The 20,297-nt window shown below is 32.7% G+C and overlaps 1 protein-coding gene across 18 annotated transcripts in view; it reads right to left on the bottom strand.

Annotated features, from left to right (window-relative positions):
* Positions 1-20,297, bottom strand: part of LCORL (ligand dependent nuclear receptor corepressor like) — a 166,282-nt gene that overhangs the window by 22,898 nt on the left and 123,087 nt on the right. For 4 of the 18 annotated variants that reach the window (XM_032400076.1, XM_032400073.1, XM_032400074.1 and 1 more), the window contains 2 exons: positions 14,422-14,515; positions 483-6,440 (listed from right to left, as the gene is read on the bottom strand). The exons of 1 other annotated variant lie outside the window; for it this stretch is intronic. In XM_032400076.1, the coding sequence (XP_032255967.1) occupies positions 1,610-6,440; positions 14,422-14,515 (4,925 nt within the window). In that variant the 3' untranslated portion in view covers positions 483-1,609. Of the gene's footprint in view, positions 1-478; positions 6,441-7,131; positions 13,081-14,421; positions 14,516-20,297 lie in introns of those variants that run through there. 13 more of the 18 variants (XM_032400084.1, XM_032400082.1, XM_032400071.1 and 10 more) reach the window with 13 other exon arrangements.

A 20,297-nucleotide genomic window follows, 5' to 3' on the forward strand; every position in this document is an offset into this window, starting at 1 on the left:
CTAGAAGGACAAAATACGGTTCTGTTGTAAACTACCTTTGGTAAACGCTAACAGCATGAAATGAGAATGAAAGAATTAAAAGTGAAACACTGCACTTTCTACTCCATTCATGACAGTCTTTCAAAAAATATGTGTATATATTTTTAGGTGAATTATAAATTTTTTTTTTTTAATCACTATCAGGCTTCTTCCCTCTTTTTTCCTGACATGCTATTTGTCATGTTATTTTTAGTTATCCTAAGGACAAGAAACAAAGGACATTATTTTTCAATTTGATTCATCTTTCATAATGGAGACTCTAATTTGATTAACATTAAAGCTTTAATTGTCACATGTTACAAAGTTAAAAATTTTTAATTAATGCATGTTAAATATTACTGAAATAGGCATTTTAAAGTCATTCAATTAATTGAATGTTGGGGTCATTATAATCATCTAACCTATTAAAACTTGAGTTTATTGCTTTTAATATTTTAATAGAAAATTTAATAATTGTTTCTTAGCTTTTAAAAAAGTTTTAAAAAGGTAACAAAAATAAAGCCATCAATACCTCCATAAGCCCCTAAAATATACAATGTAACAATGCAACCATACAATAAAATAGCCTTAAATTTACAAATGTAACCTGGCACTCTCTCGCATGTCCAGGAAGCAATGAAATGAGCATTACCATACTTCTACAAATCCTGAACTGTCTAGCACCTATCAATAAGCTGAGATGGAACTGGCTACATTGGCAACTACAGTGTTCATATCCTATCTTGCTAGGGTCTGAGGGGAACAGTCTCCCTGAGGCACCAAAGTCAGGCCAGCATAACTGAGTAAAGCACATAATTACTTACTAAAGTAATTTCAGTTTACATTCTAAATTTAGCATTACCTTAACAGTATCTGTATATGATTTTCTCCCTTGTTACACTATAGATTATCTCTGGAAAGAAATCCTCATCTTTGTATCTGTGGAATCTAGTTCAATGTCTCATCTGAAAAAAACCTATTCAACAAGTTTGCTTATTTATTGAAGAAAATATCTTGTTCCTTGACACTGTTTAAATAAGCAGAGTCTTAAAATGGTTCTCAAAGCAGTACCAGAGGGCATTAACAATTTGATGGTGAATGTGAGATTGATTTACTAGAATTATTATATATGTTACAGACCTCATCAACTTAGCAGAGACAGTCTTTACTTCTTTCCACATGGTCTCAAAGCTATTAATTTATCAAGACAATGAATACATATTATCCGGTAGTGTAGCAGTTAATTTTTAGATAGCTCCTTGGGCATATTTACCATTCACACTGTTTTCTATATTTTATATTAGATCAAATACAAAAACAGATAATATAACTTGTACATTAATGATATATGTTTAGGAGCTTTCTATGTCTCTACTAAATATATTTTGATTTGCTTAAAATCCTGGACACATTAAGATGTAGGGAAGTGCATGGGTACATTTAGTAGAACCTAATTTCGTGAGTTTCATACTAGGTGCCAAGAAATTAGGTTGTCCAAATATTTTGGAAATAAATTGAAACTAAATCAGCTGTTCCTTTTCTACCCATTATCTCATACTTTACTCAAGGCACCTACAATGAAACTTTAAAATTAAGTAGAGAAAAACTTACCTAGTTGGGATTTTGAATAATAGTTTGCCATTTGTCCACTGTTGCAAGACTGTCGTTTATGTCTTTTTGTTGACATTTCTGTGGTCTTCCATGGTGGTCTTTTTCTTTTGTTCAATTTGCTAAGAACATCAGAACTATCAGGATTCTTGTCATAGTTAACACATTTATTTAATTTACTGTTGTCAAGTTGGCCAGGAAATTTATTGGTTGAAGGACTATTTGTTTTAGCATTTTCTATTTCTTTAGATTGCTTTTTAAAAGAATTTTGCCTAGCAGAATGGGATCTTAAGGTAAAGCACTTTGATTCTTCTCTATGAGTCTGATGATTACTTCCACCGTCAATAGATTCAGGAGAGTAAATGATTGTATTTAGCTTAAAAGTATTTCTGTGTTCAAGATAGTTGATCTTCCTCAAAAATATTCTACAATCTTTTAAGGTTTTTGACCTCCAATTATTTGGACATACATTTCCTAGTCTTGGTCCCTTTTCAAAATCTTTTTGGCTGCAATTTGTTCCATTCTCCTTTGCTTCTGACTTAAAGTTATTCTCTAAACTAGCATGTGTTTTCAAGTCAGACATCACCACCTTCTGTTGCAGAGAGTCATCCCTGATCTCAGGTGGCAAAATAAACTGATTATCTATTGTGTTTTTTCCTTGGAGTGGGATGTCAGCCTTTGTTCCCCCCTCAGTCTTATTTAAAAATTGGTTCTGGCAGAAAAATCTTAAGTTCCTCCTTTTAGAGATCCAATCAATTGTTCCATGGTTGTGCAGCTTTCCCTCTCTTTTCCACTTTGCATGTTGCAACCTCTTAAACTCAGTTCTTTTTAATCTAGCTAATGTTAAATTACTTTTCACATTTAACAGTGGAGAGCTAACCATTTTATGCAGTATATGCAACTTCCCTGCTGATTTTGAAGGAGAAGATAGTGCAAATTTTTTAAAGTGCTTTCTGAAGGGGCTGATATTAAAATTAGAATATTTGGTCCCTAATTTAATTCCTCTGGTATTTATTACTTCCAAAGGGTTTCGAGCATTTGCTTTTCTAACTAGTGAAAGAGACTGTGTTTCTGTTGTTTGCATAAACCAGATACAGAGTTCATTCAAATCATACTTTTTCCGAAAAAGCATTTTTACAGGTGAAACTTCCAGTTCTAAAAGACAGGTTTCCAAAGGGTTTGCTATTTTGAAATTATCATTTTCAGTGCGTTCTCTTTTTTTATGAACACAGTTTCCAGCTTCATCTCCACTCACTTGTACCCAAGCATTTGTTATTTGCTCAAATCTATTGTTTAATTCCTCTAATAAGGAATCGTTTGAAGTAGAAGCAGCCCACCACCTGAGCAAAGGATTTGATGAAATTATAGGGTCCAAGGATACTTCAGAAATGGGTATTAATTTGTTATCTTCCAAACACATTTTTGCATTCCTTGAATTTCTAGTTGCTGGGGTACCTTTCAAAGCTATTTTTATCCTTGACTGCCTATGTTTTTCCTTCTGACTTTTACCTTTCTGCAAATGGAGTTTATATGATTTACGGAGCAGAGCATTTCTATAAATAAGTGAGCTAGACGATGCTAATGGATGTAAGAAATGGAGAGATGGTTTGCTATCCCTAATAGAATGTCTCAAAGGTATAGTAGCAACCATACTTTTTGATCCATTCTTAAATATGTCAGCTTCAGTGTGCCTTGTATCCATCTTACTGCATTGGTAATCATACTTTTCTTCAGCCAGATTTTTTTCTAATGTATTTTCTTGTTCTAAAGGAGGTAAGCAGCTGCTAATACTTACTTCTCTCTCCTGAGGTGAAACTCTATTAATAGTCACAGATATGCCAGAGATTTTCACTTTTGCAGGTCTACCAGGCTTCCTAATTATTGCAAAAGGCTTCTGATTTGGTCGAATAATGTTCTTGGAAGGTTGAGGTATCACAGACTTGTTCTTGATAGGCCTAACATATTCAAAGCCAGACCCCAAGATCTCACTTTCAGTAGTCAAACTTGAAACAGCACTTCTTTCACCTGAGTCAATTTTGTATTCTCTAATATTTCTGAGACTGTTACATTCAGTTGGAAAATCAGCAACATTATTGCTGAAAGACATAATATTGCTTATGTTTACAGTTCCTTCAGAAACATGCCTTCTACTTCTTCTTGATCTTCCATAAATAACAGTTACGGTAATACTCTTTTTATAAATACCTTCTTCTACTTCTGATAGGAGAGATTCTGGACTTTTCTTTCCAGCACTAGAAGACTCATTTTGGCAAATGGTGATGTCTGTTTGATCAGTTTTAGGTTTTGGTGGTCTTCCAATTGGCCGCTTAATTTGTTTCACAACCTGGGGACCTATTTTTTTAGGTCTACCTGGTTTTCGTTTAAAAGATGAATCAATACCATTGCTTGGATTTTCCTTAGGTTCATCTTGTGGCTTATCACTATTCATATCATCTATAAACATTGCAGGGGATTCTGTAGTTTCTTTTGCACAATTAAATTTGTTTAGTTCTCCCTGTAGAGTGTCACTATCATTAAGATTAGAACTATAATTTTCAAAGTTAGCATTTGGGACATCCTTATTTGTTTCTGTTTTTTTTTCAATTACATGATGAGTTGGACATTTTTCAGAAGGAAGATCAATATTTGATTTGGAAGTACCAACTGAAGTTAAAGTATATTTGACTCCTTCACTGCTTTTAACCTCAGATAAAAACATGAGTTTGATAGGGCTAGAATAGCTGGAAAAAGAGCTTTCAATGGCTTCATATTTTGTTGGCACACTTTGAACATTGGAAATCAAGCTACTCGTATCTAAAATAGATGACTTTTCCAGATTATCAAGTCTTTTGCTATTCATATCTATTGTAGGAATATGACTGCTTTTGATATTGCTGGCTGCTACCACAGATTTTGATAAACTCTGTTCTTTGCATGTCGTTTTGCTTAAAGTAAGAGTCATATTTCTACCTGCAGTTTGATCTTTACCATTAATTTCTATCAATTTCTTGGATGCCTTGCATCCTTCAGATAATGAGTGATTATTCAAAGACTTTTTGGCCATATTTATTGTGTCTTCCAAACGCTCCACAACAACTTGTAAATTAGAATTCATTGCAATTTTGTTTAGATCTATATTGTGTGAGCTTTCAATTTGAATATTTTTCACTGGGTCTTTTTTTTTTGTAGATTCAGAAAGTTTTTTGGCCTTAGGGGATTTTTTAAAAACATAATTATTTGTTACATATATAGAATACCACCCTGGGGGCACAATATTTCGTTTAGTTCTGCTCAAAAGTCCAGGAACATCACTTTTCAAAGGAGTTTGAGTATTCTCCAGTTTTGGATTCTCCTTGTGATTTTGCAAAAGTTTTTTTCCAGCTGCAGATTTCTCCTGTGACTTTATGCTCATTTTCCCAGGGGAAGTTGTTTTAAAGCTTTCTGAAAATGCATCAAAAGCCAAGTTAGTTTCTAAACTATGAAGAGGTAGTTGCAATGATTGTAATGCACAATCTGGTGAAAATGATGTTTCTGCATGATTATTATCTTGTAAGCTTTCAGAATTTTGTAAAGACCCTTGGCAATGATAGAATTCCTTTTTGTCCGTGGAAAATATCTCATCATTGCATGTCAACTTCCTTGAATTTTTTTCAGTGTATTTTTTTCTTACAAAATTTTCATCAAGACTAGCAAGTTCTCTTTTTATTTGTAAAGACTGCCTTCTAAACATGGGTGAATCAGGAGAGTTGTGCATTGAAAATAAGGTTTCTTGACGCTTTCGAAATCTTGTCTGAATAATTTTATTTTCTACCTTTTTATCATGTTGACTCAGCAATTCCATGAAACTGTAATCACTGGCCTTGGCATTATTCAAGAGTGAGGATATTAAATCTCTCAATTTTAAATCATTATCTGTATTACAATCACTGCTAGATAATTTTATAAGGTTTGTCACATCTGTAGTTTCTATTGATTTTAGTTTTTCATTAATACGATCCATTAAATCTTGAAAAATTATAGTAGTTTCACCTTTTTCACGATTTGTAGTACAATTATCGCTGTCTTCCAGAAGCAAATAATCAGAGTTACTGGATTTTTTAGTTTTATGTATTTTACCTTCGGGATCACCCTTGTCACTGTTTATTTCTGCTGGTATGAGAGATGGAGGCTGGTTAATGTTTATTTCGAGTCCATTATTTTCTAAGGCTGAAAGCTCTGAGACGACATCTTTCAATTTTTCAAATCCTTCAGTCTGTACAGGTGATAATGGTGGAGGTGACGGACTTCGAGATCTACAGAAATCCTTAAGACTGACTGAAACATCACATACTTCCCTTGATGAAAGAGGAGCATGAAACGTTGATTTTGTAGAGTGAATGTTTGGTAACAGTCCAGAACAGCACCTGTGAGAATTAGAACTGTTTGCAATTCCTCTATTCACTACTGTCTTAATGTGTTCAATAGTTACAGTTTGGCAAGATAAACAATGTAAATCTTTAATACAGACTGGCAGAGGCACAAAACCAGGGCTTTGTCTTTCATTTTGTAAACACCCTCTTTCTGCCAGCCTATATTCATAATTACAGAATAGACCATGTAAATCATCTTCAATTAGGGGCTTTTGAGATTCTGAAGACACAGTATATGATGTATTACAAGAGCAAAGAGAAGCAGCATTCTGCTCTTGGACTAATTTCAACATGGCCAAAACTTGTTGCTGGTGATGTATGCACAAAGATTCCAAAACTTTGCTTAATGCTGATTTTCCTTTTTCCATTTTAGTAGCTTCCTCTGATTTTGCATCAACAGTTGAACTAAAAATAAAAATCAAACAAAAAATGAATTACAGCAAAAATACCAGTATTATAAGGAGTTACAATTTTAACAGAGTTTGAACAAAAGAAATTTTGGTATTGCTGGACTCCTAACTCCTATAGAGCTGCACTAATGACATCTTGATTATTGTTCAGCAAAAATATAATGAAGCACGATGATAATTAATTTCCCATGGCAAGTATCATAGTCAAAGGAAAGCCCTAGTTTTGTGATATAAAAACTGATTATAGGTATGATTATATTTATAGATTGCTAATGTTTAGTGCTTTGGATGTATTAAGAATATTTAATGGAAAGTGCTTCAGAAGGAATTACATTTTTGAAAGTAGACATTTTGTAAGTTATTTTGATAATTATCAATCCGTATTAGTGCAAATAAGAAAAATAAGATGTAGGAGAAAATCTTATCTTTATTTAAAATAGATATTTTTTCAAGGTAGTGAAAATAAAAATTATTGATAAAAGAAAGCTTTGCATACTCACAAGGAAAATTAAGGAATTTAGATTTCATATACATAACAGAATATCTTTTCTAAGATTAAGCTGCAGGCATTTTAACCTAATAATAAAAAATCTAAGCTATTTAAAAATAAAATCTATTTTTAATTTATTTTAAATACTAAAGTAATTACATGAAGACTAAAGGCATTACTTACCTAATTATTTAATTTCAAATGCTGGAAAATGTCCCACTGAAGAAACTAATATACATCTAATTTTAACTAACACCCAGGATTACTTAGCAACCAAGGCAGAAGTCTACAAAAAAAATTTTTTAATCCAATACCAGCAGCAAGAAGAATAAAATATATTAAAAGAATTCTGTTTCAGAAAAGTATCTATTTAAATTAAACATATCACCAAACTCTGTACATGAAAATAGCCTCCCATTCATGATTTCTTATATTTGCTATTATTGTTAATAGTTCCTGTTTTGTAGAAATTTTATTTAGGGTTGGAATTGGGATATACTGATTATGAATTGCTATAGGAGATTGTATTTTGTTTAAAGGGTTATTATATTCATATATATTAAAAAGGATTTTTATTTTAAAATGAAAAGTGAAATTAATTTTATTTTGCTCTCTAAAACTGACTTAACCTGTTTCACAGATAAGTATGCAATATTTTATCTACATTTTATAAATATTGTTGAGTAGCAAAAACACCAAAGCAAATTCTGAACATTAGATCAAAAATTTTCTAGAAAAACAGTAACTTTACTAGATTCAACCAATATTTCACCAAAACTAATATGTGATTTGACAAAAAGCAGTTATCAAAGTGAGAAAAAGAAAGGAAATTAATAATAAAACGTTTAAGTCCACAGACATGACCCCAATATCCTTTCCTTTCTGAAAATACTTTTTTTTTTGGTCAGTTTTATCATGATTGGGAGTAAATGATGGAACTGATTCCCAAGATTCACTATTAGATAACTCAAAAAATATATGGAGAACAAAGACATGAGGAAATGTTAACTATCAAATATGAAGATATAAGTGATATTATACTCTTCTAGCAAATTAAAAATTATAATTTTCACATAAGCAAAAGGAAACCCAAGAGTTCTGATAGATGCACTTCAACAGTTTCTTTAAAGTTATGTTATGGCCTATTAAACATATCTGTGATTAAATAAAAAGAGATTTTGTTTCTTAGAAAAATTCATTGCATCATATTTTAAAGATTAATTTGCTTTCCTAAGTTTTCTAAAATGCTTAAATGTTTTTTCTGTTAGCAAAGTCAAATAGAAAGTAGAAATAATTAAAACTAATGATTAGTGTTAACTATTCTGAAAACCACCCCAAGATTTTTACATTTGTCTTCTGAGATTTCAAGGAAGTCTATACTTTAAAAAAGTTTCTTATTCAGTTAATTACTTTTGGGTTTTTTTTTCCCATTTTATTACTTTATTATAATAATGGAACTTCCAAAATACCACAGTGGTCAATAATTTCCATGTAATGGTATATGAAGAATAGCTTCATAAAGTTACTAATTGGATATTAAGGCATTAGATTATATCTAATACACACATATCAGATATTAGCTAACTAAATTCTCAAATTATAAAATTCCATAATGCTTATTTGGCTCCAAATTTTTCTTTTTCATATTTCTTGCACGTTAGAGGCTCAAAGAAAAACCTAGTATGAGTAAGTAATAGTTGAATACACATAGGTCTCCAATCTAGTATTCTCAAGTAATTATGTAAAGGTTCTATAATTATATCTTTCATAGCTCCCTTGTTTCTAATGTTAAATTTTTTTCTAACCTTTTCCAGTTTGATTTATAAACCAAAACATCCTGCCTATTTTTTATATGTTACTATCGGTTTTGCTCATCACAAGTTTTGTTGTTCTTTGGAGAAGTCAATTTTTCATATTAATATAAATAAAACTCATTCCTACAGTGAATCAAAAAAGTCAGTGTAGTCAGTTTTTTTCTTTTCTTTTCTTTTCTTTTCTTTTACTGAATGAGTAAATCAATCACACACCAACAGTGTTGTAAATTTAAGTGCAAAAGCATTGAAGTGCTTTACTACAAATTACAACCTAGAAACACGTTAACTGAACAATTAAAATTCATACAATCAGATTTAGATATATAACAACACAAAGTAGGAACAGAATTACAGTACATTTACAACACAAGACAGATACATGAATTCATTAGAAAATATTGTAATAAATAATTCATGAATTATAGTGCAATTGATTTATGCATAAATATAACTAATTGCCTAACAATCAGTTTATATTAACAAAATCTGTCAAAATCAAGGCAGCCACAGAGTTTTACTAAATTACTGCGACAATGGAAATACTGCAATTAAAAAACAAATACAAGTATTTGTACTGTAAACAACTAAAAAAATCAGTCTCACTAAAGTTAGTATACAATTTAATATAAAATTGTCATTAGCTACCAGAAATGGTTTAAACAACTTTACTGAGCAGTAGTTTTCTAAAAACAGAGGCACTGTTTTTTCTTTTCCTTCTTTTTTTTTTTCTTTTAAATATAAAATACTTGAGGAACATTCAAATAAGTAGAAAGCATATAAGGGTTGCTTTCACCTTCATTAAAAGTCTGCTGAAACTGGATTTTTCAGAAAACTGTCAATTAATAAGTAGTAACTGGTAACTAAATTTATAAAGTACTTTGAAAGTTTAACGTAAAGAACATCTTAATAGAATCACTGGGGAGAAGGGGAACCCATAAATTTCCCTGCCTTTCCTAGTTTGTATAATCAAAAGTTAACTCAATAATTAGAAACATTTTGTTTCTTTTAAAAGTTATGGGTTGATCATTACCTATAAACTATCAAAAAATATTTAATTTACTATTTCTGACCAAAAATAAATAATACAAATACTAAATGCTGCAAATTAACTATAATATTACCTATAAAACTACTGATCACTGTGAAGTCAATAGCAAAATGATCCCTGATTTTATGAATCCTGTAAAGTTTTTGGTCAGGTCATCTTTTAAATGATATAAAAGTGTTCTGTAAGTATCCCTTTACTATAAACTTCTCAATCAATTTATTAATGTAAATATAGTGTGAGGAATAAAAAAGCTCAATATAAATATTATGTAATGCATTCAGGCCCCCAAATTTTTGCAAGTAAAATTCTGTATAAAGAGGTCAATAAAATTGTGTTGAAACATTTACTTTATTTTTTAAATTTGTTTTTCAATGGGGGAGGAGGGGAAATATATTAAATAATCCAAGTTCTGGCCCTCACAAAATATGGCTTAATTCTTTAAAAAGAAAGATGACCCTGACATCTGCTGTTTTGCAATCTATTATGTATACTTACTTGGAAAAAAAAAAAAGAGCAAGAGGATTCATACCCTAGTATGCAGGTAACGTTAAGCTGAAGAGGGTTCAGTATAGATCTAAGAGACCAAATAACTACCTGGTTGTGTAGTGTCCCACTCTTCAGTTTTTTAAAACATATGTAAGCAGTTTTTAAATGTAATAGCTGAAAATCTCTTTAGTATTACACGTATATGTGATTATTAGATACACACAAACACAAGTGTAAAAACACAAGTATTTGACAAGGTGCACTTATTTTTTAAATTCAGCTTTAAGTATTCCTTTTGGACTTAGGAAAATTGGCTTAGAAAAATGATCAGAACCTGAATTTTAACAGAGAAAAGGGGCACTCGGAGAATTCTGAATATACGAAGCAAATCCCCATTCTTTATATGGAGGCACATGCTTTATAACATTTTACCACTAAAACTGCATACTCCATAAATCCAACATGGATACTCTGAACCACATTTTAAAACTGCTATATAAAAATTATTGGTCTCTCTTATGAGTCTAGTAAAAGTTAAAATGCACTGCCCAGCTTCTAACTACCCAATTAGTAGAGAGTTTACATTACTGAAAGTTCAAAACAGCTTCAGTGTTAAATATCTGTAAATCTATTCAAGACCCTGAACAAACTGCAAATTTGGTTATTAGCAAAATGATAATGTATCGCCCACCAAAATGAAATCTGTAATTCATTTTGATAAACTGAAAATGTTTTGAAATGTCACAGCAGCAAATATATTAAAGTTACACTGAGGTTTTTCAATAGTAGGAGTGTGTCACAATCCTTAAAATTTAAAGTAGTCATAACATCAACTAACCAGCACATTTAAACCAAATATCATTCTCAAGCTTTTTCTGTGCACATTATAAACATGCTCTAAGTTGCATTCCAACTTTCTTTTCTAACCTTACACATTAGCTTATTTTTCAAATGAAAAACAAAATTAAATTATTTTAATAATTTAAATTACTTTTTGTTCTTAGTATTCCATCTTATATTAAAGGATTCTATAGCTGCTGGGGTTAACTATGTGTCAGTTTTTTTTTAAAAAGTATATACCTTATAAACCCCAACTTCCTGTAAATCAACTATTAAATGATAAATATTAAATTTCATTATACATATCATTTAAGGTTTTCTTTTCTATTCCTGGTGGATGCACTTGAGTGCATTTCATATTTCATAGAATACACTGTAGTGTACTAATACTGTATATATTAATTTTTCTTAGTATGGAGATAGCTGTCTATTTAAACTTTGATTGGTTGTTTGATGTACTTACAATAGCTGTAAGTGTAGTATGTAAAAATGTTTACAAACTATTAATATCATATTTCCATTATAAGATGGTTCAACTGAATGGCTGGAGTGGTCTTTCACCAATAAAAATGTTTCACTTGACAATTACTTGTTTTCCCACAAAGCTTTATGCTATTGACTACTAAAGAAAACCTGAATCTTTTTCACCTATTTATACAAGGATTAAATACAAACTATCAGAATTTAGTAAGCAACTATATAATTCTGTCCACAGTGAAAACCCTGAATAAAACTTTTTTTTCAAAGGCATGTAAGTGGTTTTTGAACTGTAAAATTTCATGTCTCCTGTCAGAGTGAGCATCTGTAATTCCCACGTGTGTATATAGACACACAAATACACACCTGTGCACATACACACACACACACACGCAAACACACATACACACACGCACATACACACATACAAACATTTTCCTAACAAGTAATCTACACAGGCTTGCTGTTTTTGCAGCTGCCAGTCCCTGAATCTGTCATATTATATAACCCAGTGTCTGGTAATCGGAGTTTCTTCTTCGGAGGAGTCTTCAGTGTTCCAGATCTTTCTTTTACCTTGTATTCTAAAGTGCTGTGAGGTACCCCATAAATTCCTTGTGCTTTGGAAACACTCATTTTTCCGCTCATTACCATTGCAATAGCCTCTTCCATTATTTCATGATCATATTGGCGATAACGGCCACGTTTTTTCCTGGGCTGTTTGTTATCTTTTCGATCCAGTCCATCTTCAGTATTTTCAGAGGTTCCATCAACTGTTCCATTTTTAGAATTAAGACACAAAGGAGAGAGGTCCCCATGTAGAAAATAAGAGTCAACACTTGAGTGAGTTACAGGCCCAGAACATTCTATTTTGTTCTGTTTAGGGAGTATATTTTTCAGTTTTTGGAGAGCTGATCCTTCTAGGACTGGAGAGGTTTTGGAAACTTGATACATAACATCCAGCAGACCAGGACCATCAGGTTGTGGTTTTGAAACAGAACTTACTCGGAGCTGAGGAATTTTTAACTGTACAGTAGGATGTGAAGTTTCATATTGTAGGCTTTCATTTTTTTCTTTAAATTGAGTAACCATTTTCTGTAGAGTTAACTGATGGAGGTAACTGGAAGCTGTTGGGAATTTTAATTCTGAGGTTTCAAGTAGATTGAGTTTACTTTTTTCTGTGCGCTCTGCTTGAGCTCTTGCCCACAAGGCTACTTTTTGCAGCACTGCACAAGTTTCTTTACTGTCTTTATATGAGTAACTATCATTGAAATCTCGAGTTTTGTTTTTAAAAGATGCAGGCTTCCCTGCTGGTAAGGCTTCTAAGTGGAGAAGTAAAGTTTTTTGAGGTATGCCATAAAGTATGCCTGCTTTATTTATGTCCAGTGCTCCAGACTGAATGTCTTTCAAAGCTTTTGAGAGCAAACCATCTGCAAACTCAGCACTTCTTTCCACATAGTCCTCTCTGTTTCTGTGTAGTCTCCTGGATGGATGGAATGAAACGATGGTAAACTGATGCATGAGAGACTCTCACACAGCTATGGAAGGGGAGGGTCCACTCCTTTATTATACTCCTTGCTTAGGTAACATCACTGCTTATGACTCTTTTTAAGTCTGTGAGATGTAGTAGTTACTCCTTATCAAAGCAAACGCTACAGTCCTGGTAGGACAATGTGTCAATCATACGGTGGCCTCAACGGGCAGACCTTCCAAGAACTTAAAATCCTAACTCAGTATTTGTAAAAATATTCTCATGATGTTGCTATTCCTCTGACAGATGCTTGCAGAGCAACACTTATAATTTTTATTTGTACAATTAGAGTTCCATTATAAAAAATACCCAAATCCTAAAGGAGTTTTTGTTAGTAGAAACGTGACGTTACCGCTAAACAAGTAATAAAAGAGTCAACCCCTTTAAAGGAAATTTGTAGCAGCAAGAATATTTCCAAACACAAACATCCCATATTTCCACAAGACTAATTTTTCTCTAGACAAAAACTTAAAATTTTGAAACAAGTAGATAAGTTATATTTGGGTAAAATAATTTGATACTATAAATGTTATTTCTATTTCAAATATATCATTGTAATTTTCAGTTTCTCAAACAGAAGCTAACTATACTTTATGACTCAAAAGCTACTACAGTCTTAGTTGAAACAAATCACACTCTATATCTAAGATTTAATTGTGACAAAAAAGCTTCCTATGCAGTTTGTTAATGGGAAGATGCAAAAGTTACTAAATAAAAATCCAAAAATCCAACAGAACAGCATTTCACTGCTAATTATTTATTTAATTAATTTAATGAGAACTTTCAAAGCATGAAAGGACTTTCTGTGGTGCTTACTAGATATATATTATATATATTATATAAAGTTTGCCACCACACCTAAAGCACAGTGAAAAAAATGTAAACACTATAAGCTAGCTCTAAGAATTAGTAAGTATGGTACTTTTAAAATTTGATTGTTTAAAAAAATTAAATAGTGAAATCACATATTTTCCTTAAAATTGCCTCCTGAATATTGAATTTTAAATTTTCTTTACTCGTCCCGCTTCTTAGTTTGTAGCCTATGATTAAGTTGGTAGTTCATTTTAGTAACATGAACTAAAGTTTGGTGATTGTTCTGATAACTTTTCTTTAACAGAAAGAATAAAAAAGAAAGAGAAAGGACAAATGAAAGGTATGAGAGACACACACTTATGAGTGACAAAAATTCTGGAAGAAAGCTATATATGTCAATCTACTCAAAGTAGTATTAAGAGTTCTCTGTAGAGATAATTTTATATTAATATTAAATTATATTTCCTAGATATTGCTTACCCAGCCATTGAATTTTCAGAAGAAGGATCACATATGGATGACTCTTCAGATTTTATGCTGGTTTTCTTTGTAGAGAGATCTAACACTCCATCCCCTATAATTTTTGCAAGAGAAAAAACTTTATATTTGTGACAGATAGGTAATCCTTACATTTTAACATTTCATATTTTTGCTGATCTACTAATTCATGACCTAAAAATTAACACTTGTATTTGACATGTGGCTATTCCCAACTCATCTTGTGGTTTTAGGAACAGGACATGACTGGGAAGGCACTACATAGGAAAAAAGAACAGAGAAGGCGTTGCCGAATGATATGAAGAAACAAACAGGCTATGATATAAAATCTGTTTAAAATCAACCTTTGGCCACTTTTCCCAGTGTTCTGCTATGAACAGCCATTAACTGCCTATCCACGACTTTTTTCTAATCAAGGCTGCCCAGATGATGCTTCAAGAAAGTAGGAATGATGTAAGTTGTACAAAACAGAGACCACAGAAAAAATGATGATGAATAAGAGAACAATAATTAGCATTTACTAGGACTAGCAATATGTGGAACATATGCTTTAGGTAAACTGTGACTCTATATATAATCAATGTATTTTTTAGAACTCAGTGTAAAATTTTACTATTTTAAATAACTGAAATATATAACAGTTGAATCACTGCTTATGTAATATATTGTGTTTACAACTGTGATTGAATGAAGACATAACCTATAACAATATAACATTTTAGGAAAAATAGGCTGTTAGAAAACAACTGCCTAAGTATTTATTAAAATGTAGTTGTTTTTATTACTGTTATAACATTGAATTTACATAAATAAAACCAATGATTCAGACATGTTAATCTGAAAAACTTAAGGATCGAAAAGAGTAAAAATAAACTATGAATTTAAAACACAGCACTAAGTAATACTGTGACTATTTCTTTACCGATAGCTAAAAAATTGAAAATTTAAGTTATAAAGAATCATTATAAGAAAACACATGTTTAAAAAATATAAAAATTCAAGTTGGTTTAAAAAAAAAAATCAACTGGGTTTTATTGTTACCATATAAATTTACCTATCACTTAGGTGCTCTGGCAAGACACAAAGACAGAAAAATAAAATGTCTATCTCACAACCTGCTATATGTAATTCAATAATTTTATTGAGTGCCTACTATGTGCAAAGCACTATTTTAGGAATTTGGAAGCAGCAGTAACAAAGGCATAAATAGTACCTATTGTCATGATGCCAACCATGACCAACCAAATATGTTATCGGGGGAAAGCTTCTCTAAGGAACAGTGTATGCAAGGGCTGCGACACGGAATCATTTCTGAAATGTCTGAGGAATAGCAAAGAGGCCAGGGTGGCTGGAAGCCAGGCTGACTGAAATGAGATCAGAAATGTACGAAGGCAGATCACATTAGGCCTTGTTGGCCATGGTAAGAAATTTGTATTTTGAGAGACAGGAAACCACTGGAGGATTCTGAGCATAAGACTGACACGATTTTAATTTGTGCTTTTAATGGATCAATCTGCTGTGGGGAGAATGACTGCAAGGGCTAGAGGTGGAGTAGGGAAACCTGCTGGGAAAACACTATCATATTTCTCAACTCTGGGTTTCACACTTTCTTAGTTTCCTCTGTTAGAAGACTCCTAATCCTTTCCTTCTATCCCCACATTCACCCTAATTCTCACCAAATCTTACTCATCATTCAATCATTCAGGCCACAACTTGAATTTGGTTGTCATTATTCTAGGTTCCTATACCTGCCACACTTACCTATATTATTTAGCATTTAGCATGCTATATTCTAGTTGCTTACATACTTACCAGTGTCAGCCATGCAGACCATCAGCTATGTGAAGACAAAGACCATGTCTATTTTATTCACCCATGTATCCCCACTGCCTAGAATAGTGCCTGGCATTCAGTAAATATTTGCTGAATAGAATTTTGAAGAATTAAAAGAGAAGACTGGAGAGGTAAACAAAGCATATGGTACACAGTACCTTGAAAAATTGTTAAATGAAGCATCTTGCCCCAGGTTATCTGTCCAGCTCAATTTTTTATGCTTTGTCTCCAACTCAACCCAACCCTCATACTTCCCGTGTATCTAACCACTTACAGTTCCTCAAACATGCTACTTGGTGTCAGGTCTCTCAAATTGCAGTTCATGGTTCCCTCTGCCTAGAATGCTCTACCTTTTCAACTTGTCAAACTCCTACTCATCTTTAAAGATCCATATGCCCCCAAGTAGAAGCTGATTACTGTCTCCCTTGTGTCGACACTTATAACACTTAATGACACTTATGATACTGTCTTGCAATTATTTATTCCTGAAGACTGAATTCCTCAGGTCAGGGATCTTATTTACTTGTATTTCATAAATAGTAGAGTGCTGTAACCTACTAAAAGAAAAAACTGAATGTTGTCTTCTCTTTTACTATCTCATTTCTCTCCTTCAGCAATTAAAATTTTATTATTTCAAGACCTTATAAGATCATCTTCAAAAAATCATTACTATCTAATCCATATTCAGATTTACCCCTGAATTCACCAGTTTTGATTCTGCTCATGTTTTACGTAGTATGCAGCACATAAAACACACTCTCCATAAATCTATTATTCCTAGTCAATGTTACAAAATGAATTAATGAAATTTTTCCAATTCTAAACTTTTACACTTTTGATAGTCAATTTAAAGTTAATTATTTCACAGACCAGAAATAAGAAAAGGAGGTCTGGGAACTCCTCTCTCTCCTTTACATTAACTATGCAAATTAGGCTATAGCTCCCTATCTAGGGCAATAAAGGTATTCTTGTCCTTTTTGGGCCATTCCTAGACACATGGCCCTGTTTAGGGATAATTTGAATCTGAAGGATGAACTAGACCTAAGTCCTGTTTCATCTTTAAGAGAGCTACTCAAATCAAGCTTATACTCCTGACTCTTCTTTCAGAACTCTAAACAGTTGACCGAGGTGAGAGATGCTTTAATTTTTTCCCCACAGCCTTGTCTCCATACTTAGGCTACCTATGTTAATAGTTTTGCTCTAGAAGTAACACATTAATCTGTTATCTAGTGAAAACAAAATATACTCCCTCAACATATTTCTACCACACAGTAAAATTATGTAATCAATGAGCATCTATGTAGTGAATACAAGATACATAAATATATAAGTAAAGAACTTTTAGAGAAATTTTAGTTATCATAGAAAATCTCACATTTTGTTAGCAGTGCTTTGGCCTATACTATTTTGCTGATACCATTACTCCTTTATACATCATAAAAGCTGTAGCTCAAGAGCCAGAAAAATCACAGAGTTATCTCTAGGATTATCCAAATTAGAAAAGCAAAAACAGTAACAGAAGGGAAGAGATAGCCTGGGAACAAGGATTCAGGAAAAAAAAAAAAGATCAGGAATGGGGATAAAGGGCATTTTCTTGCTCCTGCTGCTGATTTAGATCTAGCTGAAGTGATTACATCTATAAGCATCACTCCTTCAACAATGGAGATAGCACATCATAACTAGATTATTTCGTGTATATATTTCCAAAGTACTAATGATTAACTTGATGGATAGAAACTAAGCACTTTTTAAAAAAAGATTTTATTTATTCATCTGACAGAAAGAGAACACGAGTTGCAGGGGGAATGGCAGAGGGAGAGAGAGAAGCAGGCTCCCTGCCGCAGGGAGCCTGACATGGGGCTTGATCCCAGCACCCAGGCACCATGACCTGAGCTGAAGGCAGATGCTTATTAACCAACTGAACCACTCAGGCACTCCTTTTTAAAATATTTTATTTATTTATTTGAGAGAGAGAGCAAGAATGAGCAGGGGTGAGGGGCATAGGGAGAAGGAGAAGCAAACTCCCACTGAGTAGGGAGCCCAACATGGGGCTTGATCCCAGGACCCTGAGATCATGACCTGAGCCGAAGACAGATGCTTAACCAACTGAGCCACCCAGGCGCCCCCAAAACTAAGCACTTATTATGCTCTAGGGCAATATAAAATAAGTAGAAGACAAGGACTGAAATTTATTTACCATTCAACTATTGGTAGGTACCTAGGTTGTTTTTGTTTTACACTTTACAAAAAATACTGAAATGAAAATCCTTTTAAATGCTTTCTTGTGTGCATGTATAAGAATTTTTCTAAGATATACACCTAGAAGTGTTAAGTGCTGGACTTTACATTTTGGAATTTAGTAGGTATCACCAAATTTCTTTCCCACATCCTTGATGACATTTGGTGGTGTTGAGATTTTTAATTTTTGCTCATCTGGTAAGAAAAGCAAGTTGTAGGAATAAATTAACAAGAGTGCATCTAGTATGCATTATTGTGAATTTTTAAAAAACACAAAACTATTTTACTTATAAATGCATAAATAGGCATTATCAGAGGTTGCTTCCAAGACTAAACAAAAGGATGTGATAGTTCCTTAAGAGAAAGCATTATCAGAAGCAAACATGATCAAATAACACATTAGTTCTGGGTAACAGGAACATGATTATTAAGCAGTATATTTCTCTATATTTGAAAACTACTTAATAATAAATACAAATTATTCCCATTTACTGATTATAGACTGGGTCTTAAGACTATAATTTACTTTTGATCAAACACTAATGCAAAATGTATAGAGAGGCCAGTGGAATCTTTCAACAAGGTCAGGTAATTGTATATACTACCAGATATAACTTTTAAAATGGACTGATCCTTGAAAAACTGAAACCATGACCAAACTGGGCAATTTCTTGATATCAATACTTCACTGGCTTAATTTTTTTTAGAATTCACCTTCTGTTAAAATCAAGATTTGAATTTTCATTTACAAATTGTTTTCAGTTCCGTATTTTCATGCAAATTCCTGATCAAGGATCTATTCAAAGCAGACAAGTGCAACTGTCATAATACAGAATTGTTTTTCACACCTCCAAGGATACCATTTTTACTTTTTTTTTTTTTAAGATTTTTTTATTTATATATTTGACAGAGAGAGAGAGAGACAGCGAGAGAGGAAACACAAGCAGGGGGAGTGGGAGAGGGAGAAGCAGGCTTCCCGCAGAGCAGGAAGCCCGATGCAGGGCTCGATCCCAGGACCCTCGGATCATGACCTGAGCCGAAGGCAGACGCTTAACAAATGAACCACCTAGGCACCCCGGATACCATTTTTTCTTATCTCTCATCTTATGGCCTTTGTCCATTCTTCAAAGTAGGTTCTGTGTTCTCTTGGCCTGGCAAGTTAATTTCTACACATCCTTCAGGATCATCCATCCCCTCAAATATTTTCCAAATTTCCCAACACCCTTTATATTCTTCTATACTGTATTTATGATGTGTTATTATAATTTGCTTAGTTTAGCACCTCAAGTCTAATATGGGAGTTAGTAACTACTTTTAGAATCTATTTAAGATTTATATGTAATTAAGCATAATTACCTGGCTGATTTTCTCACAAGACTCCCTCCCTAAGCCAGGGCCTGAAAGGAATAGTACCTCAGTAAAAACTTATTCACTGACTCATCAATATCTTGTTCAATTTTGTCACAACAATCAGCATTGCATACAAAAGACTCTGACTAGCAAAACAGTCATGCAATCAACTAACTTTGTTCAGCTATCCAGAAAACAACAACACAGTCAAAAGGCTGATATCTATACAGAAGAGACGGTTAGCTGCACATAGAGAAACTCCGCTTAAGTTAAAGAACCTAAGAACGGTTTTAATCAATTACTGTATTTTTTAGGTTCTAATAATCATACAGATTTTTCTTCAGAAATTGTCAAGACTGATCATTAATCACTTAATTATGAATATTATTAACTCCTCACAATACTATTGGTCTTCAGTTGCTGCACGAGACAAATCA

This window comes from Phoca vitulina, unplaced genomic scaffold (genome assembly GCF_004348235.1).
Source record: "Phoca vitulina isolate PV1807 unplaced genomic scaffold, GSC_HSeal_1.0 scaffold3, whole genome shotgun sequence".
NCBI classification, from domain to species: Eukaryota; Metazoa; Chordata; class Mammalia; order Carnivora; family Phocidae; genus Phoca; species Phoca vitulina.